The sequence below is a fragment of the Melozone crissalis genome, unplaced genomic scaffold, assembly GCF_028551555.1.
Source record: "Melozone crissalis strain CALT ecotype California unplaced genomic scaffold, PUWL_Pcris_2 ptg000013l_1, whole genome shotgun sequence".
NCBI classification, from domain to species: domain Eukaryota; kingdom Metazoa; phylum Chordata; class Aves; order Passeriformes; family Passerellidae; genus Melozone; species Melozone crissalis.
In genome coordinates, this window is record NW_026535791.1 from 46,202,361 (window position 1) to 46,225,151 (window position 22,791).

The window sequence follows — 22,791 nt, forward strand, 5'->3', positions numbered from 1 at the left end:
CCAGGCCTGAACTTTGGAAGTCCTTGCTACTACTGCGTGCTGTGTAACGCTGCTCACGTAGATGGACAGAGCCATTGCAATTCCATCTCCACTGGCGATGATGCACCAGCTGCAATAATATTTCAAGTCAATCCCTGATTAGTTAGGGGAAGGTCAGCTATTTCTGACTGGCCTCGCCCGGAGAGCGAAACAGAGCAAAGCTCTGCCATCAGTGTCCTAAAATAGAAGGCCCTTTTCATCTGTCAGACTTGAGTCAGCCACATGGAACACAAATTTGGAGACACAAATCGACTCACAGGGCATTGGGAAGAAGGGCACAGGCAGAAAGTCAAGTGAAGAGAAACTTCTTCAGATATGAGCTGTTTTCTCCATACAGTTTTTTAGTTACTTTACCAATAATTTGTTTTAAATTTATTTTACTGCTAACCTTTTAAGTAATTTTTTTTTTTTTTGTGTTTTTGTTTTTTCCTAATAACTTCAATAATGAAACTGAGCGTGGGGATATTTTTTGGAGGCTTCTTTGCAGCTCTGGGGGTTTTGCTTTTTTTGGTGGCATTTGGAACAGATTATTGGCTTCTTGCTACAGAAATAGGAACTTGCTCAGAAGCACCTCAAGGTGCTGGGGTTAGTATGAACTTTTTATTTATAATGTGAATTATATATGCAGAATTCTTGGATGTGATTATTTTATAAACTTTTAAATATACTAATTTTGTTTATTTTCTAAGAATTTACTTCTGCATATAGTTTTGAATATACTAATTTTGACCTTCTGGAGGCTTACAAGCCTGCCTCAAAACCTTTTATAATCACTTTAAAATTAATTTTTATTTTGTTATACTGCTTTTGCAATATGATATTCTTTCAAAAGAAGAAGGACTGTTTTTAAATGTTCTAGCTGACCTAAATTCAGACAGGTTGTGTGTCATTATGATGGCGGTGTTTTTTACATCAACATCTAACTGAATTTAATTCTTTCAGTCATTCAAAAATTGTATGATAATAGCTTTCTTTTTCTTTAATTTCTTCCTCTGTAGGAAGAGAAGGCCACTTTCCATCATGAAGGTTTCTTCTGGAGGTGCTGGTTTAGTGGAAATGTAGGAGATAATAATGGCAGCATGTGGAAGTTTTGGTATAGTAAGTAATTTTTTCCTTTTACTTTATCCACAGTAGCTTGTTCTCATAATTGTTGAGGTTTGGTGTGTTTTTTGTTTTCCCTTCTGTCTTATGAATCATTAGATTTCATATGGCTTCTTTGGGGATCAGGTTCTTCAGCTACCATAAAATAAATTCTTGACACACACTTTTGTAATCTATAGGAAACCCCAGGACAAAATGATACAAGTTTAGCTATCAGATTACACTGTGATTGTTATGGATGCCCTGCTAACCTGAGTCCATTCTTAGCTTCAAAGTCTTTTACCACTTACTCTTAAAGAGTTGGTTTATTTCTGTTAAGTAAGGAAAAAAGAGCTTAGTGGTTAGCCTGGTCCATGAATTTTTGCTTGGGGAGTTTCTCCATCTGTTCTTTACTGACTACAAGTGGGTCAGGAAGGGAATGGGCGACTCCACAGTGAAAATGGTGTAGGACACACCATCTCCAGAAGATTTTCTTTATTACATTCACAGATGACCTGTTGCTTTCTTTCACTACATCCAGGATTCTAAGATAGATAGAATTACAACCAAAACCTCCCATTTAGAAGGCAAGCAAAATTTCTTCTCCCGTCTTTGGCACTCCCTCTGAGGTAGGGAGCTCCCTCACCTTATTGCAAGATTTCCATAATCCTTGTGAAAAGCAGGTGCCATCATACCAATTTGACTTCAACAGCCCATATTTTGCTAAATATATTGCTTTGTCTTGGGTGGAAAATGTAATATTCAATGTAGTTAACTTCCCCTTGTTATTTATTTGGAAAATTATGTGGTCAGGAATCTGAAACTTAGATGGGGTTTAAGTTATAGTCAACCTTTGTCTTTTGCAGGAAGAAGTTGATATTTTGAGAAGTGTTTGGTATAAAGGGTGAAATTATCCTTTTCTGGAGGATATTCACTCCATAGACTAGACTCTTACTTGTGGCCATTGTAAACTCTCTGAAGATGCTTGATATTTTCATTGTTCTTTCACAAAAGAAAAAGCAATTTTGGATTTTGTTTATTTGGTTGGGTTTTTTTCTGCACATGTAATAACGAGAAGAATATAACTAACCCTCAATTGAGAAAGGTACATATGCATGCAAAGGCATACATATGCATCACATCTAAATTGCAGTGTGCTTTCAGCAGGGCTCATTTACTGCCTTTAAAGAGCAGTCTATATTGCTCTTTAAGGAATATTCTTGTCTGGATAACAATGCTTGAATCTCTTACCAAACCAAGTTCACTGTAAGCTGTTGCCTAGGAAAGGACCTGAAATCTTGACCTGTGAAGCTCAGTTTGCCCACTTGAAGAACAGACACACAGTATTGTTAAGGCAGTAAAATATTAATCTTTAGCTTTCTTTCATTTTTAGCCAACCAGTCACCTTCTAAGAACTGTACACATGCTTACCTGTCCCCATTTCCTCTTCTCCGAGATGAGCACAACTCCACCTCCTATGACTCTGCAATCAGTAAGTATTGTTTGGTGCAAATGAATACAATGCCCATAGTTTCAAGAAAGCAATTTGGATGCTTCAAAATAAAACAGCCTTATCACTCCACACTGTTTAATTAACATATTTTGGTATTTCATACTTCTCATAGTTTTACAACATGCATATTTAAGCCACTGTTTAACAAAGCACATAAATAATGCTTAGCTGAAAAAAAAACACCAACAAAAAAACCAGAGGCGTTTCCTGTTTAGTGCTTTTTTTCTCCAACATAGCAATTGTCTTCCTTGGGCTGAACACATTAAACAAGTACTTATTGTCATGTATTTCAATAAAACTGGTTTTAGTTGGAATTTTTTGTTATGTTTTGGTTTAGGTTTTTTTTTTTGGGGATTTTGTTTTTGTTAAATAAATAAACACGGATGTAAATCTACTGCATTTTTACTTTATGTGGAAGGAGGAGCAGAGCCTTGATGCTATCTGAGTTTATTTAACTGACTCAGATATGCTTCACTGAGAAACTATTGTACTGTAACAGAGATACATGTAAGTATGTATTTATATAAGTGTGAAATATAAGCATAAATAGAAAACTTTATGTTTGAATAGTGCCTAGAAAGATCTGTATTTACAACACTTAGGACAGACTTAAAAATACCAGGAACTTTTATTCATATTAAGAGTTTTACACAAACATATTTGAAATAAATAACTTCTGATATCTATTTCACATGACTTTTTAAACAACCTGTGGTGTGTGCATGCTACATGTCTCTGAGCTTGCTGACTAAGGGACTTAAGTGATCCCTTCCTGTCCTGAAGCTGTAATTATGCTTTTGCTAACCTTGAAGTGTCTTTAGAATCCAATTTTTATGCTGCAGACATGAAAAAGAAAATAAACTAGAATTATAATGGTTCTGTTAATCTTTAGAAATTATGAACTGTTTGTCCAGGAAGAATTCAGACCTCACCATTCAGAGATCTAATCTGTAACTTCACAGCACATCTAGAACAGTTTATCTTTTCATTTGAAAGTGACAGAGTCATCAGCTTCTAATAGCCTAGACAGAGTTTGTATTCCACCATTCACTCATACATTCACAAAGGTTCCTCAAATTACATTGCATGATTACACAGAAGTGGACAAACAAAGAAAAAGAAAAGGAGAAGGAATATCATCAAAAGTTTAATTAATTTTAGTTAATGTTTGCCAAAAGAACCACTGCTCAAATATAATTTTCCTATCTATATTTCATATTAGGAGATTAAAAGTAGGCAGAACTGTACTATAGATGCTGGCCCAGGTAGTGTATATTCAGAGCTGTTCCTGCTATATAAATAGATACAGTTGGATTGCTTTCGAGCTCATTAAAACTGAAGACGGTTTGGGGTTTTTATGCCTACATTTCATTTTCAGCATCCAAGCTGAGTTATTTATTAGAACAGTTATGATTGCTCAAGAGTCTTTCACAACTTTTTATGAAGAAGGTTATGTCATCATCTCTTCTGTTCATTCAAAACTTGTTTCTCCTTTATTCTAGTTTGACAGTCATGCCCAGGATATTTGGCAAACAGGTTTTAAAAACCTTGCTTCATCTGGAGTTGCTAAATTAAGAAATGCTAGAAGGTTATCCTCTTCTTCCTGACTCCCAGTGCAGGAAGTGGTTCTCTATAAAGCCAGTGGCCAAAGTCTCCTGTTTGGTTCCTTGAAGAACAAGATTTCATTTATGATTTGTATATCCAGTTGTCTGCATCTAATACTTTACATTAGCAAAATATAGAATAAAAAAAATGACATTATTGTCCCCTTTTTTGGTTCTGCTACTGTTTCTTGATAACATTTTCATGGCTCATAGGTTTCTTGACATATTCTCTTTTGGGGATGATAAAAAGCTCAAATTTTCTCCCCAGGTTTATAATTGTACTTTTAGTGAGTCAATCAAGTTCTATTTTAACAAAATATTACAAGATAATGAGAATTTTTCTGTCATCTTCATTTGCTCTTTCATAAAAAAAGAAAAAGCTGAATAAAAAGCTTTAAACTTCTTTAGAAAAATCAAACATGTATACAACATATTTTCTAAAAATTTATAACTTTCTGTTCAGAGCACTATTAGTTGCTGAACAAGTCGAGGCACGTGACTTTTTTACAGACTATTTGACTTAAGAAACTTTTGGATGTTAGAGGAATTTGCATTTAACTTTAATCCCTTGTGCAGTCACTTGTGTGGACACAAGTGTGGTTTGTTGGAGTGCTGTGCCGCCATCCAGCTACAAGAGCTCAGACAAAGATAAGTTGCCTGAGGAACATGAAATCTCTGATGCTTTTTGAGTGCAGTGTCTGGACCAAGTTCTCTGTTGACATAACTCCTTTGGCTTTAGTAGGAATGTGGCTCAGAACTTTTCTGGGCCAGAATTCAAAACAGGCTCACCTATCCTCTCTTAGTTTATTTACATCTTTTTGTATGTTGGGTTTGCTTTTGTGTTATAGTTCCCAAAAATCTTAAAGCACTGAGAATGGGTAACTTTAGTGTTTCAGTGTGCCTTACAAAGCTTTAGACCAAAGGCTGGGTTCATTCTGGTGTACAAACATAGACTATGAAGTCTTGGTGTCAAGGACTACAGCCTTAGATGGAAATGTAAAGACAGAAAAGCTTATGGGGCGCTTATATTGGAGGTCTGAATGCATACTTTAATGTATCCAATCATTTAATCATTACTGTTAGATGCATGACCAGCTTCATAGGGCTAGATAGCACTGCTTTGAAATTGCAGTTTGCTATATCTTGTAATAATGGTTATAATGTTTCTGTGTGTTCATTGGTTTTGTTAAATAATCTTAACAGAGTGGGGAGGACTTCCCCTAGCTTTAGTGTAAGGTATCATCAAAAGCTGTGTGATCCATCATTTATGGTTAATGTATTTTAAGAAATTCATAGGCCATGCCATTTACCTTAACCTGAAACAGGTTCTAAATGAACTCAGGGGAAGCCTGACTCTAGTGACTTTCTGTGATGGTACAGAGGTTTAGAGTGACAACTTTCATAGTGTGCAGCTCTCAAGTTGACTTAGCACCTCATTGTGTTGCTAGCAGATTCATTTTTATGATGATTCACAAATATAAGTGCAGTAAACTACAACCTAGGAATAAAAAAATTAAATTAGACCATGCAATAGAAATACCACAGCAGCAACCTATATATTTTAAAATAGACATATTATTGCATAATCATAAACAGATTAGTTGCCCCATAAGGCTATTCTGAAAGCATAAATGCATAGTATTTTTAATATTAATTCATGCTAGCTAGATTCATGCATAATATCATGTCATTAGGTTACTTAAAACTGATGTTCAAGAGCTATCACACTTTCCTAAAGTTCTTTTACTATAGGACAATACTAGGCCTGGTTTTGGAAAATGTGCAAAGTTCTTACTCATGGAAATAGTCCCATTGGCCATAGTGAGATTATTTGTGAGAAAAAGAAGTGAAAAATCTAACACTTAGTCACTAATTCATTATTTTTATTTTTAAGGGGATTTTTTTCAACTTAATTTGGAAATACACAATATTGCCCTAACTGTTGTAAATCACCCCAACACCTTTTGAAGCTGAAGTGGAAGCATTTTAGTGGGGCAGCACTGGCATATTAGTTTAATATTCTGATTTGTAGCTGCCAGTATTTTTTTTCCTGACTATTGGTATCTTATTTTGTCCAGTACTGGGCACATTGCCAGCATTTTAAGTAATGCCTAATGGATAATACACAATGATTATAGAACTGAAGCAAAAATCTGATTTAACAACTGTTTAATCTAAAATGGTGAGATCAAATTTATTGGCAGGTTTGTTAATGGGTTGAAATTAGCCTAAAGTAATCTGGAAAATATCAGCCATGAAATCTGAAAATAGAAGTTGTACCAGTGAAATGTTAGCAGTAGTCTATTTCTAGGGGAAAAAATGCTCTTATGTAATAGTCATATAATTGCCCATGAGAGATTGTAATACAGTACATTTATAAACGTGATCTCTGTAGCCCCCCAAGCAGCTATAAAGTAAGATGCATTTTAGAAAAGCAGTGTATCCATTTTGTGAATATTTGTATTTGTGAATATTGTATTTGTATTAGTGTTAAAGCTATTTTTGAAAAAAAAAAAATATTACTAAGGGATAGTAAAGGGTGCTGAATGAAGCTGAGAAAAGTCTTGCAAAAGTTTACTGTGCTGCCCGGTGTGTCTCCTGTACTGCTGCTGAGATAGGTGATTTCATTTACAGCTGTTTATCTGCAGAGAAGATACTCCTGGTTGAGAGCAATTCTGGCACTTTGCCTTTCACTGTATTGGCACTGTGTGTGGCAAAACTCTTGTCAAAAGCATTTCAATATCTCTTACATTAAATAGAGAGGTAAAAAACTGCACATTCTAAAATACAATCCACTGTCAGATCACAGGAAATGCTCCCTTTTGGATGTGAGCTTGTCCATGATAGTTCAAGGAAACCCTTCTAAGACTTTTTGCCTACCCCTGGAAATTTTCATGTGGCATTGTATTAACACATGTTTCAAAAGGATTTTCATCCTTATAGTGCTTAATAATTCATATTGACATAAATTTAAGATTAAGTAGCCTGGGTTTTTATGGTAGACCACACTACTTTTATGGACTGATGGCTGTGTTTTGAAAACACTTTGAGTCAGCAAGGGCAGTGAAATACTTGGTATGGTTTCATGATGCTGATGTTAACATCTCCAACAGCAGAAGGGTGTTGCTTTGTGACATTATCTGGGCCGTTCCTGAGTAACTATTATGGACCTCCAGAGGTGTCCATGACTGCTTCGCAAGTGTGAGTGTAGGTGACATAGCTCTGTAACTTTTCAAATTAATTATTGCTTCTCTTTCAAATCATGTATCAGTAACATCTTAAAATATGAATCTGTAACTTCACTTCGTGAAGTTCAGTTCGTGATCAATGCTGGGATCTACTATACTAAAAAAAAAGCTTGTGGTAATTTCCTCCCTTTCTCCAAAATTTCAGACTGCACAAACCCAGATACTTCTAGTTTTCAAATAATGTGAAAGTCTCTGGAGGGACCTAAATTAAGATCTTTAGTGAGAAAAACAAGTAGCAAGGGAAAACTACAGGTCATGCAATTTTGGAGGAATATAATGTTCCTATACAGGCCCAATGGTGCAGTTGTGTGTACTCCTAAGTTTTCCGCTAAGTCTTTTTTATTTTTAGGCCTGCCTGTTATTTCCTAGGCAAATGTTGTACTCAACAAAAGGCTGGCTTACCAAGATGAGTTACAAAACCTTCTGTTTAGCACTCTTGCAACACAGAGAAATGGTATCTAAGATTTTAAACACTGCAGATATGTTTACTTTGCACTCTGCAGAAGTGCTTGTACTTTATTTCTTCTGTTGTAGGAAACACTCGGAATAATGCATGTGTTTGAGGTTGGTAACTTTAACATACCTGTGAAGTGTCTGGAAGAGAGAAGGGTACTCCTTGTCATCTGGACCAGAACATGGGCTATCCTATGAAATACCTCAGTGAGACTTGAAATTGTGCAAACTTCTGTATGGATACACTTTGTATGGGTCCACTGAACCATTATTTCTTGAAACAGACTGTTTGGATCACAGTGTCAGCCCTTTTCATGGGATGTAAAGAAGAGTAATTCAAAGCAGCATCCTCTGTTGCATTTTATCTATCATTGTGTGTCTCAATCTCAGAGCAGCAAAGTCTTTGACTTGAAGAGCAATTTCATTCTCTTAGAAGATTTAATTTCAACCAGCTCTTTGGTGTTCATCTATAGATGACAGCTAAGCTAAATGACAGCAATAGGCCAGAGTTGTTATTTTGAATGACTAGCCCTTTAGAAATTGATCTTGTCCATCTAGGTAGAGATGATGGGAAATGTGATCTAAGCAAAAATGATCAGATCATAAAATAAGTGAAGCCATCTTTGCAGGAAAATGATGGCTTTTTAATTCCCTTACAAAAGTAAAAGTCTACGTGCTCGTAGGGTGTTTCCTCAGACCTGTGCCACAAATGAACCAAATGACTTTCTGCCTTGCAGGTTAGAGGGGATAATATTTTGCTTGAAAAGTCACAGATTTGTGAGCAGACTTTGTACCTGTCAACTACACTCTATTTTTAAATTGATATTTAATGACTGAATTAGATTAATAAACAAGAATTAGGATAATCAGACTTTATCCATGATTCTTTAGAGTAAATAACTACTTTGGAGAAATAGAATGGAAGCTTCTGTCAGGGGATAGCTAGGTGAAATCAGTATTTCCGACACAATGCATAAAATAGTGCTGGAGCAGAGAAACAGCTTTTCTCTTGTACAGTTACAGAAAGGTTGAAAAAATTTTCATCAGTTACATTTGTACTTCTTTTGTGCTCTGTTTCTAACAATATTTGAGCATCAAATCAAGCTTTTCTCAGGAAATCTCACTAAAAACAGACTTCAAAGCCTCCTGTATGAAAAGTGGATAATGAAAATGGATGTTGGTTTTGTAATGCTGGAGAATCTCATGTCCTCCTCCATTAAGAAAATAGAAACACTGCTCCATGACTTAGGTGACTGACAATAATAATATACAAGAAAGCGTTTTCAAGCTTCATTTTGGCCAATGTGTCCTATTATGTAGTATGACTTTGAAGTACCTTGGGCCACCCATGTAAAAAAGTTGGGTGGTTATAGATTGATTTAGTGGTATTAGGCTTTAAACGAGGAAGTAATGTCCCATGGACTTGGAGACTGCAATGAAGCTTATCAAAGTAGCCCCATGAGTAAAATAATATGAAATTGCTTCAGAAACCCAAGACTGAAGGACTTGAGAGATTTACCTTTCTAGGTCTCCATTTGCTGTCCATTTGCATTAAGTGAATCATTTAACTATGTGTTTAACTTTAAACAGGTGCCTAAATCCCATAAGAGGTATAGTACTTAAAGCAACATACACATTTAACAGCTTTGCTGAGCCATAGCCTTATTTCTTACCTACTGCTCCAATAATTTTTTGTTTATGTGAAGTGGAGACTTGGATATGAACCAAACCACAATTTTAACCCTTCTGCCAGGTATTTTCAGACACATTCCTCCTTTATATGCCCAAATCTGCTGATCAGTGTGGCGGAAAATTATGTCTCTGAATATTTGCTTGGATTAAAAAGGGTGTTATTTAAAAAGTGTGGCTAATGTAATGTGCGAGCATGATCTAGCTAATGCATTTACAAGGCTGATGATGTATTCTTTAACTTGTGTTAAGCTGGTCAAGTTAAAAACCATAGACATTGGAATACATTAGTGGGAAACCCAAGCTGCTAATGCCCAGTGAGCCTTCAGATTTCAGATGAGAGCAAACCTGAATTATTACTGAATAGCTGTCTCTAACAAGCTGTATGAATTTGAATCTTCCGGGATATGAACCAGTATAATAGTTGCTTGGTTGTGTTTTTCCATAACAGTAAGTAGGTGCTGTCAGATGATAAGTGGCAGTTTCTTTTGTGATACACTTTTCCTGACTTGCCAGCTGGCTTATATGCTTTCTCTCAGTTGGGTGGAAATGTTTTTCACTGACTGAATTGTCAGTGCTTCAAGATTTTCAGATCTGACGATGGAGATCTTTACAACTCATAATTTTACTAATGGGTTGTGTTAATGTACCAATTTTTAAATTCATGGGAGAAATTTATGTCACTCTTGTAGCATTTGTAAAATGATGACTTTGTTAAATAGATGTGCAATTAACCAGCTAAAAACTAATTGTTAGAAAGACTCTTTTGGCCAGAGTATGTCACAAAACTCTCAGCTCATTTATCACCAGCTGCATCCATTAATTCAGCACTGCTTGGCACTGCCTAACAGGCTTCTGAAACATCACATTTTAAATTTAATAAAATACAAAGAGCTTTAGAGCAGAAATAGGCTGGTTTAAGACATTTAGCTGTTTTTCAGAAATACAGTTTATATTTTCTTAGTTTCTCCCTGTTTCTTAAGTTTCTTTTTGCTGAATATGGCTATGTATAAGGAGCATTATCCAGCCATAAATTGTAAAGAACTTACAGATTGTTATTGGTGATACAGTCTCAGCACTAGGAGTGTCAAGATGTTGCTGCTCTCTGCTTCTTCCACACAATTTTGGTAAAATAATTGTATTCTGCCAGTCCAATCATTTATCCCAAGGAATCACTGCTATAGCTTTGCTGCACCATTTTCTAAAGAGTGTCAGTTTGGTCAGGTTGCTATCTTACAAGGTATTGCTAAATATTCAGCAGATGGATTTCATTCACAATAACTTACATGCTGTTTTCCATGATCATGAGGTAAGGGCTGGTAATCAAACCTATTTTGATCCACATGATATATAATGTATATGCAAAATAGAATTAGTGTTTCATTTGTTAATAAGGCAAGTGATAAGAGAAGGGGAAAGGAAAATATTTGTTACCCACTTGGATAAGTTCTAAAAAGCATTGTATTCTTTTTCTTCTGTCTTCCTTTTCTCTAGTTTATCGAGGTTTCTGGACAGTTCTTATGCTCCTGGGAGTACTCACTGTTGTGGTGGCTAGTTTCCTCATCATCTGTGCAGCTCCTTTTGCCAGTCACATTTTATACAAAGCAGGAGGAGGCTTTTTCATCATTGCTGGTGGGTATACTGTTTGCTCAGTCAATTATAGAGTAGAAAGGATGAGTTGTTTCTTCCATTTTCCTTAACCAAGACTTGTATCAATCATCGTTAAAAGAAAGAGAAAGCATATGCTTCTAATCCTTTTGCTTGTGGATGCTTGCCTTGGACACAGGTTCTTTGCATAGTTATTTAGACATGATTAAGCTATTATAAAAGCTATTTTTGGGTTAAGGTTAAAAAAAACCTTATATTAAGCTTTGGGTTAAGGTTAAAAAAACCCCACATCCAGGACAAATAATGGAATTACACTGCAATTCCAATCTACTTTTTTTAACAGGAAAAAGAATGCATATATAAGGATGTTGCCTTATAGGATTCTCAAGGACTTTAGCTAAGGAGAGGGTTTAGTCCTTTATCACTGATGCAAAAGATGATTACAGTGGAATCTGAAGAAGTGGGAGACAGAACACATATACATGACCAATACAGGAAAATGCTTTGGATGTGATGGGACTAAACAAAGTAATTGCCATGTATGAGTAAGTGGGAGCTCTAAACCTCTGCAAATGAAAGATAACAAATAACTGAATTCCCTCCTTCCTCGTAACCCACACGTACAGTGGAGGATGCACCCTCCCAGGATTCAGCTGATATGGACAGCTCACTGGCACACTGTTTGCTTAACCTTGAAAAGTCTGTGAAGGTGTCACACTGGTGTGTAAGATATAGTTATGTAGGATGTAAATGATAGTATGTGCTCCATCTCTGTTCTCCTTGGTATAAAGCCTGATGAGAGGCAGCCCTGTGAGAACATATTGTGTTACAGGGCAGAGCCACCTGTGTCAGGACCGCAAGACCAGGGCTCTCTTTTTGCTTCTCATACTGACCTCCTGACCTTGCTTACCCACTGCACCTCTATGCTCTTCATATGCAGCTAGTGATCATTATTCCCTTCCAAAGGACTCTCAGTGAAGTGTGGGAAGTATTTTATAATATTTTAGTTGAAGAAAATCCTGCATACTTACATTTCATCTCCTGAGAATTACTCCTCCACACTTTTAAAAGACATACAAAAAATATTCATAGGCTGACGGAGATTCTAAGATATTTCAATGCTTTTTGTCACTAATTTGCAGGGCAAGAGCCCATGTGAGTCTTGCTCTTTTTCTGCATTTGTAATGCATGAAAAACCTCAGCTGTCACTAGAAAGTAGCAGAAGCTGTTTGAGAGGAAAAAGGCACTTGAAAGAAGTGGAACTGACTGGCAGAGGTGCAAAGCGACGCTTGTGTTCTCCACTCTGGGTCAGTTCATTGCCCTCATTTAGGTAGGGGAAAGTTAGATCCCCAAGCCTGTGCTAGCCTCCCTTGGCTTCCCTAGGAGGGCTGCAAGAGGCAATAACATTCAATGGCAGTAAAAATGGTAGGCATGTAAGAAGTCCCCCCAGCTGGGGATTCATTTCACACTGAAAGAGGGGTCTAATTGGATCAGATAAATGTGCTATCGAGGAACCCTACACCTCTCTTTCCTTTACTAAGAGAATCTAGAGAGACTATTTCTTTAGGTATGTGAAGTTAAGTGAGCTTTATTATCCCAGTGTGTGACCTTGGGTCTGTGTCTGTGCCCCTTTTACCCTTTGTCCCTATAGAGCAAAATGTTCTTCAAGGGAAATCCTGATTTTTTACTCTCTCTGTATGTAGCATGTTTCAACTTCAGGACTGTTCTCAATCAGGGCTTTAGAAAAAAGCTATGTTATTTTTACTATTACCATTACTGTTGTTGAAAAGCAAAAGTCTGCAGCAAAATCCTGCTATCATTTGTCAAAAAAAGTGGTGGTGGCGGGAGAAAATAGGACCCATTCAGTTTGCTCAAGGCAGAGCAAGATAAGATAGAATCTGATGCAGAAGAGGATGATGTGCTCTACTGTCTCCCTGCTGCCCTGATCCCTTCCTGTCTCCTTCAGGATTAGAGAGTTCATTTAACTGCCTGCCAAATCAAAGCAGGGCATGGAAAGGGAGAGTGATGAGAAGTGAGGCATATTTATCACTTCTCAAACATGTGATCAGGATGCAGCCAGGGTGTGCATCTACTTAAACACAGACCTAATGGGAAAATGAAAAGATGTAATGTGACTTAGATTAATGTGACTTAGATTTGTTGAAGTTAAGAGTTCTTCTAAGACAGAAACCAGCAGGTTGTTTTGAAGGAAAAAAAAAAAGAATTATGCACATTGTTTTGAAAGAGCCTGGATGATGTCTTACCACAAAATTCAAGTATGTGTTATACTGTAGAGAATAGTCCTCTGAGAAGGAAATTAGACAAGATGATTGTTCTTTGGAAGTTAGGAAAAAGTTCTTCTTTTAAGAAGAAGAAAATGTCATTTTCCTACTTGTCTTAAAAATAAGTTAGATGAAATGATTTTCTACCTGTTATTGGACGTATCTTTATCCTTCTGCAACCTTAACTTATAAATTAGCAGCACATAAAAGCTCTCCCTCAACTGAAGAGTGCAGCTTGTAGAATGATCTGCTGTGACCTCTAAGGGTTCAGGAAGTAGCTGAAGATATTATTGGGAATGAGATTCTTGCCAACTGTTCAGCCATCTGAAAGCTGTTTTGTATGAACCAACTGCTTAAATTTCTGTTGTCAACAGTAAGAAACACTCAGATGGACACCTCACCTTCTCTGTGCTAAGGCAGATAGATTTGCCTTTTGGAGGGACCCATTCAAGAAGCCTAAACAGAGATCCCAAGTGACACAAATTAATTTATGTTGAAAAGGACCTCTTGTGGCAATCAAGCCTGACATTCCATTTAGAGCAGGGTTGTCTTCAAAGTTAGATCAGGAAGCTCAGAGCCTTATTCAATCAAGTTTTTAAAATCTCTAGGAACTGATGTTCTGCAACATCTTTGGGTGCTTGTCCCAGTTTGACCAACTTCATTGTGAGAAATGATTTTTTCTTTCCTTGTTTTCACCCGATATTGCCCTTGATGCAGTTTGTGGCTATTACATCTCATCTTGTCAAGCCTGTAGGTCTCTGAAAATCTATCCCCATATTTTCTATAACTTCATTTAAAAAAATGAAGACTGGATTCTTTTCTAGACTAAAATTCCCCAGCTCATTCAGACTCTACTTGTTCTCCATTCTCCTAACCATTGTGGTGGTCATCATCTCAGTTTTTCAGTACATCTGTTTCACATGGGGACTCCAAACTGGACATAGCTTACCACATATGATATCACCAGTGTTGAATAAAGGGTGATAATAATATTTTCAAATCTAATGATGGTGTTCTTGCTAATGCAGCTCTGTATGAGGTTAATTTTAATTTTTGCAAGTCCTGCTTTAATTCTTGTACACATAAAGGGACCATTCTTGTACTTTAAGGAAATTGTCTATGAGCAACACCAGATTCTTCTGGGCCCTTTGACCTTTAAGGGAGCCTTTGCCCTGCAAGGCAGCCTCTCTTGGGATCTTGCCTACCAGTTCTCTGCACAGATTGAAGTGTGTTCTCCTAAGTTCTGGGTCTTACCTTTCATATTCCTCCTAGGATATTAACTTTTGCCATTCCATGGCCATCATAATTACAATTAACACCATCTATCATTTTCCTGACTCATTTTTCCTTAATTGGGAGTAGCAAAACTTTGTAACCTTATTGACCACCTGAGTGCACAGGTAAAACTACACCTGCAAGACCTGTGGGGAAAAGTGAGTATCAGTTCAATGATACCACAGTCAGTGACTTGAGTCCTGCCTTTCCAGCCTCATCTCCATGTCTGCAACATCAGAGGATGGTCCAAGAGCAGCTATGGTACTGAAAACTGTAAGAAGCCTTATAGGTGCTTCAAAGGTTATAGGAAAAGAAGGGAAATCTGCCATAAAATGATCTCTTAGAGCAGCCTTCCATAAAGTCCATAATTACCTTGTACCTCTTTCTGCCTGGTGGTGGTGAAAACTGTCCTCTTGTACTGATGCCAATAAGCAATATACCAGGATGTGCACAGAGCATTACAGAATCACACCCTGGTGAAGAAACAAGATTAGAAGTATGACTGCTGCTTCCTGCCAAAAGAGCGAAATAAGATGGTACTTTAGTTTGAGATCCTACATGAGGACAAAAATCTGTTTTTAGAGACATGTACCTACTTCCATAACTTTTGCATGGGATCCTCTGCATGTACTTCAGCAGAGAATGCCAACCATTATTTTTAAATAAAGGTCACAACAGGCCAAGGTAGGTGGTAGAATCTGAAATAAGGACAAGAACAGAAAAATGCATTTAATAAAAAAAATACACACACACACACACAGAGAAGTTTTCCTCAAGTGAGATAAAGAGTTCTAAACTTCCAGGCATAAGTAAAAAGCTCACATCATTCTTTCTAGCACCTGTTGTCTTCGTGTCTGCATAGTAAAAGATTCATGCCATAAACAGCTATTCACCATTGACAAGTGAAAGGCATTTCTACGTGGGAAGAATCAGTACTAAAGGCCAGCAAACTGCTTCTTGAATTCACAGACATTTCTAAAGGTTCTGTATTCTTTCTCCTCTACAATATGCACAAGTATTTGTTTGAAAGAAATTCAAAAGAATGAATGTGAAAGACAGAAAAGAGTGACCTCAGAGAAGTCCGTGTCTTATCACACTGCACAGTACTGTGTTTCAAACATGTGTGTTTATAAAAAAAAAAGAAAAATCGAAAATAGAAAGAAAAAGGAGTAGGAGGGAAGTATTTATTTGTCTTAATCTCTCTCAGACATATTTCATGTTCTAGGAATAATTTCCCTCATCATTACTGATTCATGCAACTGCTGTTCTATTTTTTTGTTCACTAAAAGGCAAAGGCAAAAGGATGCCCGCACTCTGTGAAAAAGGTCTAAATGCCAAAAATGTAGAAATGTATCACAGCACACACTGTTCTTAAAAATATTTGCTTCAAGAAATTGTGGATTTTTTTTTTCAATCTCAGTAATTTTGTCGTGGAGCTTGCCTTGCAGAGTTCACAACATTCACAATAGATTGTCAGTGCAAGAGTGCAGGAGCAGATTTCTCAGGATAAATATACGTTCAGTGAACTGTCTAAGAGCTTAACTCCCGTGAAGTCATAACTCTGTGAAAATTAGACAAAAGGAGTGCTAATGAATGAAATACTGATGGTGGCAACAGGACATGGTCAGTTTTTACTTAGCCTGATCCTATTGTTCAAGATATTTATTGAACATGCTAAGTAATAAACCTATTAATTAGTCTCCATTAGCAGGTGATGAGAACTCTTAAATATTCCTTTAGTGCCTTAATTAACTAAGAGGGTTTACATACTCTTCCTTTCTTTTTCTTCCCTTTTAAGGAAGAACATTTATCTCTGCTTGACATACATTTCTTCTGAAAATTTCCATACCCGACAATTTGCCACTCACAGGTGTAACAGCTTGCTGTGAAATCACACCCGATGGATGATAGATTCCCTGAAGTTGTTTCACCACTGGCAGCCCTGGCTTGCTATTTTGCACCTACATGGTGTTGATTCTAGTTTAACCACCTAAGTGTTGCTTCAGAGTGTCTGAAAACAAGGGGTGCCCATTTCTAGATTAAAGCACCTTTGATGCAGTTTTGTTTTAATGATGGATGTTTTTGACTAACTTCTCTACATAACTCTGCTCTACCCAGGATGCCAGAGGGCTTTCCAGATGTGCAAAGCCTGGTTATACTTACCTGCTGCTATAGTAAGGGAATATGCATCACTACTTTTGAAATTATTATTGTTTTGGACTGTTTTCCCTATATAGAGATTAAATAGAGGACTAGTTTGAAAATGCATAGGCACAGCCAGTTGAAGAGGTAAATTCCAATGTCCTTGTGGATTTTGCCAGATTATTAATGTATCTTTCCAAATCTTAGTGCTATCATTTTTTGTTCAAATTTTGAAACCTTGAAAAAAATTCAGATATCTAATAACTCCATTTATGAATTTGTCCCAGAATCTTTCTACTTTTTTAATCAAAAGTTACTAGTTCTGTTTTGTTCTAATTTTCCTGTGTTGCCCACATTACCTGTTATCATTAGATGTTCTGTTATAGGAATCTTCTGCTCAATTTGAATTATATTTAAAGAGTTTTTCAATTTAATTTCTTATTCTTCTTGTCTGGCCCTAAGGCAATCCTTCTCTCTGATTGTTTCATGGTTTTATGTTTAATACAAGCACAGTACTAAATTCCATCAAAATTGAGTTTTACTTAGGTAAAATACTTTCAAAATTGAATTTATGCCTCTTAGAGTTGAGTGTTGGGTTTTTTCAAACTTTGTTAGGAATTTGAACCTTAGCAAAAATGTAATCCTGGAAGTGTATTTCATAGACATGAAATGTGTCTGCCTCCTTCTTTATTTAGTTTTTCTACTATTATTTCAGCCTCCTAGAAATTGCAGATCCTTTGGGAATGTTTTGATTATGCCTCAGTCCCTTTTTTGTTGGTCTTTAAAAGATAATGTTTATAAGGATTGAGCCATGAGCTCTCACCTGTCAGATGTTCAGGATGTATGTAAAGATGTTATATTTTGTCCATAAAGCAGTAGCAGGAAGATCACCAGGTTAAGCTGCTCCATCTAACCTGCCTGGTTTTGTCTGCATCATGTGAGGATGTGAGGAAAAGAGCTGCTCCCTGGTAAATGGGCAGAAAGGGTGGGAAAGGAGGCTGTGAGGCAGCATCTCAGGCTGGGGATGGGGAAAGGTAACCATCAAAGGTTACCAGGACATGTGGATATAGAAGCAAATCCCTGGCCATGGGTGTTTCCAAAGTGCACTTGTGGGTTTTGCCACAAATATCACATTTGTTCAAGGTTGCATTGCAAGTATTTAGCAGGATGGAGAAGAGACCACAAATACCTTTGATGTACAGCCTGTAACCTCAAGTTTGGCAGTGAGTGTTCCCAGGACTGTGCACTGAGTTGTGTTTTAATGAGGCACCTAAACATTCTGGGATAAAAATGTGATGGGGTGGTGCCCCTCAAGTATTTGATTGCTGGAATAGATGGTCCTGCTGCTGCCACTTTGCTGTGACAGCTGGAGCTCAGGGAGCAAATGGGTACAGGCTGAAGCATGCAAAAAATTTAGACTCGTGCCCTCAGTCCTCCAGCAGATCTTCTTCTGGAGCATCTGTTCGGCAGACTTGCATTTCTCAAGTGTCCACATTCCTCTAAAGTGAAATGAAATATTAGGAATGCAACTGATACTCTGGAAAGCACTTTCTTCTTATATCTCCTTCTGGTGTATAGTAACAAGGAGATTATCGAAGTTTGTAAGGACATGTGCTCCTATTACTATCATGTATAAACAATTCAAAGGCCTTTCAGAGGAGTGGTTTGGAAAAGGCTGTGAATTATGTGGTGGATTAATTTCAGGAAACTGTTGTATCCAATTTGAGGTTATTCCTAATAGCCTGCTTCATAGTTATTATTTAATTATTGTTGGGGTTTTTTCCTCTACCAAGAGCTTCTTTTCAAAAGGTGGATGATTTTGAATTAAATACATTTGAATTTTTATGCAAAATATTTGAGTAGAATACTCTGAAATTTTGTGTTCCAAACACAGCCCTTTTCAAAAGAATAAAGAAGCAAATGCAGAGAGGTGAAGATAATGGAAAGATTTCCCACTCCTTTCTATATCTCATCCATAAAACTGATAAAAACAATGCCAGAGTTTGGGAAGCAAAAGTACATTTTTTTTCCCAGGTTGTCCCATTCCATTCCCCCTCCTTCCCCGTCCTTGACCCCTGAATTCAAAACAGTAAATACCTGCATGAATTTTGTCACCAAAGTCTGCCTACCAGAACCAGATATCACCTTTGTCATGGGAGCATGCCTTTCAGTGCAGATCAGGAGCAAGATGGGGGTAGTGCTAGTTAGAGGAAGCCAAAGGCAAAAATTATCCAGTGGTGGCTGACAGTGCCATGCAGACAGGACCTCAGGCATTGGTGGCTTTTTAGGTAACACAGTAAATGCACCCAGCATCTGTCTCACACTCTGTTGTTAAAACCTGGTGTTTCTTTTCCAGGTGCCTTGTTTTCGCTGGTAGTCGTGATGTATGTCATCTGGGTCCAGGCCATGGCTGATCTGGAAAACTACACAAACATGAAAAAGATGGATTGCCCAGACTTTGCTGTTTATGTACGTTATGGCTGGTCGTTTATGTTGGCTCCTATAGGAGTATTTTTTGCTTTATTAGCAGGAATGCTGTTCTTGTTGGTAGGGCGTTACATTTATTTACACTCAGACTAGTCAGACGCTGCTGAAGGGAATACAGCAATACTTGTGAAACTTTGTGACAACTGAAAACTGGAACACAATTTTGTACATTATTACCATTATGGCCATCTTAAATGTGCAGGCAGACTTCTGGAAGTTCTTCTATTACTTGTTGAAGGGTAAGGGACACAAAACTCAGTACAGGAAGAAACAACCTTTAGTCCCAACTAGTGGTTTTTAATTCTTTAGAAAGTACACAAGTGGTTCTTCACATTGTACTATTAGCAGGATTTTTGTAGGTTAATAAACAGAAGAAAAAATTTTTCTGCAAGGAAAACATGAACATGAATTGCCTCAAATCAATATTTCATAGATTTATCTTTTAGCATTTATACTGTTCTTCTGTTTATAGAGAATGGCGTAAGGTAGAGGAGAAGGCAAACATTCAAACACAGTAATTCAATCTACCTCCTCTCCTGTTTTCCACTACTTGCCTTAGCTTTAATGGCAGCAAACATGTCTGCACTTTATAAAAATAGAGTGCAGTTGTTCATGCAGCATCCATAGGAAGAGGACAAGAGAGAAGACAATTGCCATGAATGTGTAAAAGCTTAACTGTTCTATTACCCATTTCTCTTTTCTGTATGCATTTAAAAGCTGTATACTTCTGTATTCTGAAATCAATGTGTTGCATGATCCTGTAAGCCAAAATGCCTTCATTATCTGAAGTTATGCCAAAATTGTATTTTGAATTATAGCATTAATATTTTAATTAAGTTTTAACCCTTTTATTTTTAAGTGGAACAACTGGCTCCTCTAAAAAATATTTTCATGGTTGTGTAAAATTAATTTTTTATTAAAAAAGGTTTATTATCAAGACAATATTTAGGACATGAAAATGTGTGTCTTGTGCAGCCTTCATTTTGCCACATGTTAAAAATCTGCATTATAGACCAAATCCAACTTGCCTACTAGGCTTGCTAGGGAAAGCAAAGAGCCTGGCTAAGACAGTCAGGGAGATGGATTTGGTACTGCTTTGTAGGAGTGGCTGGTTCTGTGTGTGTGTGTGCATGCACATCTGTGTGGAAGATGGGGTAAAGATGAGACTGCATGCATGGTACGGAAAAGATGGGGTTGAGTTTTAACAATGGGGAAACTTTGTCTGGCATTGGGCCGAAATAGAAATTAAATCCATCTGAGTGTGTGCTGGTTTTCACTTTGTAACTCAATGCAGAATAGTTTGGGGCTGATGGGGAAAAGTAAAGGGTGTGTGTCGGTTTGTTCTTGTTCATAATGCTTAATTCCACAGCTGTTATGAATACTGAAAGCATTGCTAAAAGGCAGGAAAGGAATGCCCACAGAGAAGATGTGGTGAGCCAGATTGGATGTTATTCCATTTTGGGAGGTTTTGTGATTGGAAGCTTTCCAGCCTTTCCTGCTACTTATTTATTTTTCCCTCATCAAGATTAGTGTTATACATTATAGAACAGGAAGACAACAAGAGTAGGAGGTAGGGAAACTGGGACTGTGAGGTTTAGAATAATTACCAATTCACAAAAATATTTTTATTGGCAAATAACATGGTGTTTTTAATTACTGTGTCAGAGAGTATGATGGGTGAATTTTAACCAAGTATTCATAAGCATATATATATATATATATATGAACCCCACATAAATGATAGCCATCCAGAGAACATTAGGGTTACACCATAATGCAGTTGGTTAGTCAGGAAATGCTGAAATTAACCCTGCTCATTGTGCATATGGTATTACATTCCTGCCCTTAATTACACAATTACATACTGTTTCTCAAATAATACATTCTGTTGGTTTTTGCCCTCTTTATAGTCTAGGACACTCACTGGTAATTGTGAAGGTAAACTCAATAATCAAGAGTTACTGACTAGTTACCCAATCCCAAACCCTGTCTGCTTCTCTGCAGGGGAGAGTCCTTCTCCACAAGAGCTTAAGGGAGCAATGTGCTTGAGCCACTTCCTTGCAGCTTTTGGAAGCTGGAGGAATTGAGAGGTGCCTCAGAGCTGGACCTCTTCCAGCAAACCCAACCATGTGTGCAGCAGCAACTAATAAACTCTGCAAGGATTGAGCCAAAGGCTCCCGTGGCGCACTTAATTCAGCCCATGTGCATCTTCAGAACTCTCTCCATTATGCAGCTAAATTAGTTACACTTTTGTGTGTGAGACATCCTCTCTTGGAGGCAACCCTTTGGGTCAGACTGTGGAGGTAATGGCCCTCAAGATCCAAGGTGTTTCTGTGGATTCCCTTGGAAATGTCTGGAAGCCTTTCCAACACCAGCAGAAATTTCTTGAGTCCTCATAAATTTTTCACTCAAACTCATACATTGGCAGCAGTCTGTAGCTCTATCATTTTGCTTTAATTGGATTCCCTCTCAGTGGCAGAACTGAAAGTCAGGTTCCTTCTGAAATGGTGGGGTTTGTTTGCTCCCTCCAAAAAATGTATTTAGGTAAGCACGTGATATGTAATAAGTAGTTGCTGCAGACCAAGGAATAGTGTTAAGGGTAGAGGGGAGGCATTTCTGGATGATTATTGCCTAAAAGCACAGTTTAACTCTTGTTCTTCTGATTTCATTAAAGAGCTATGTGCAGGAGAATGGGTTTGTAACTTGGGGAAGACAGGCCAGTTAAGGAGACTTGCTTTGTGGCATTCTTCCAGCTATGCTTTGTCTAGAAAATCCTTGGCAGGGATGCAGGGATTTTCATGAGAGCAGAATAAAATATTGTAAAGAGGATTAAATACGCTAATCAAAATATTCTGTGAAATTGGTCAAAGAACTGTGCTCTTCACAAATCCATAGGAGTTTGGGAGTTTGGTTGGTTTTTTTCTTCCCTTAATAATTTCCTAGCTGGCTTAATAGGCTGTGATCATATTGGAAGAAAAGAGATTTATTTTTTAAGAAATGTGTTTGGAAGAGTGAGGAAGAAGAGTAAATAAGAAGCATTTTCTGATTACTTTCAATCTGTAAATCATCCATTTGCCCAATGCAAACATGGGAAGGACTCTGACTGCCCGCAAAGGAGGCAGTGTGAAAACAAGGAGAAGGAGGTGAGAAAGGAGGGAGAAAAAGACAGGTGAGTGTCCCTCTGTTGATGCCATCTGCCAGACCCCTGTGCAGCTGTTGTTGATCCCTGGGGGATGCACCAACACAATGTGGCAAAGGCAGCTGCGGACAAGACCAGTCAGAAAAGGATTTTTCCCATTTATTCTTTTAACTCATTTGGATGGCTCCTGTAGATTTCACTGGAGCTGATCTTCATGAAATTTGTGGCTGTT

The 22,791-nt window shown here is 37.4% G+C and overlaps 1 protein-coding gene across 3 annotated transcripts; it reads left to right on the plus strand.

The window, feature by feature from the left end:
- Nucleotides 1-483: 483 nt before the first annotated feature.
- TMEM182 (transmembrane protein 182) lies at nucleotides 484-19,817 on the plus strand. Of its 3 annotated transcripts, none has more exons than XM_054272084.1 (5): nucleotides 484-624; nucleotides 1,038-1,137; nucleotides 2,513-2,611; nucleotides 11,121-11,258; nucleotides 19,290-19,817. In XM_054272084.1, exons 1-5 carry the CDS (start codon nucleotides 484-486, stop codon nucleotides 19,511-19,513), a joined length of 702 nt encoding a protein of 233 aa, XP_054128059.1. In that variant the 3' UTR covers nucleotides 19,514-19,817. The 3 variants fall into 3 exon arrangements, with proteins under 3 accessions (XP_054128059.1, XP_054128060.1, XP_054128062.1); XM_054272085.1 differs by having other exon boundaries at nucleotides 1,044-1,137; XM_054272087.1 differs by having other exon boundaries at nucleotides 484-616; nucleotides 1,042-1,137.
- The last annotated feature ends 2,974 nt before the right edge of the window (nucleotides 19,818-22,791 follow it).

What these genes read in the sequence shown, in the direction of transcription:
- TMEM182 (XM_054272084.1), top strand. Translation starts at nt 484, where the DNA reads ATGAAACTGAGCGTGGGGATATTTTTTGGAGGCTTCTTTGCAGCTCTG. An exon ending in CATGTGGAAGTTTTGGTATA is followed by an intron (nt 1,138 to 2,512) that starts GTAAGTAATTTT and finishes TTTCATTTTTAG; the next exon opens with CCAACCAGTCACCTTCTAAG. An exon ending in CTCCTATGACTCTGCAATCA is followed by an intron (nt 2,612 to 11,120) that starts GTAAGTATTGTT and finishes CCTTTTCTCTAG; the next exon opens with TTTATCGAGGTTTCTGGACA.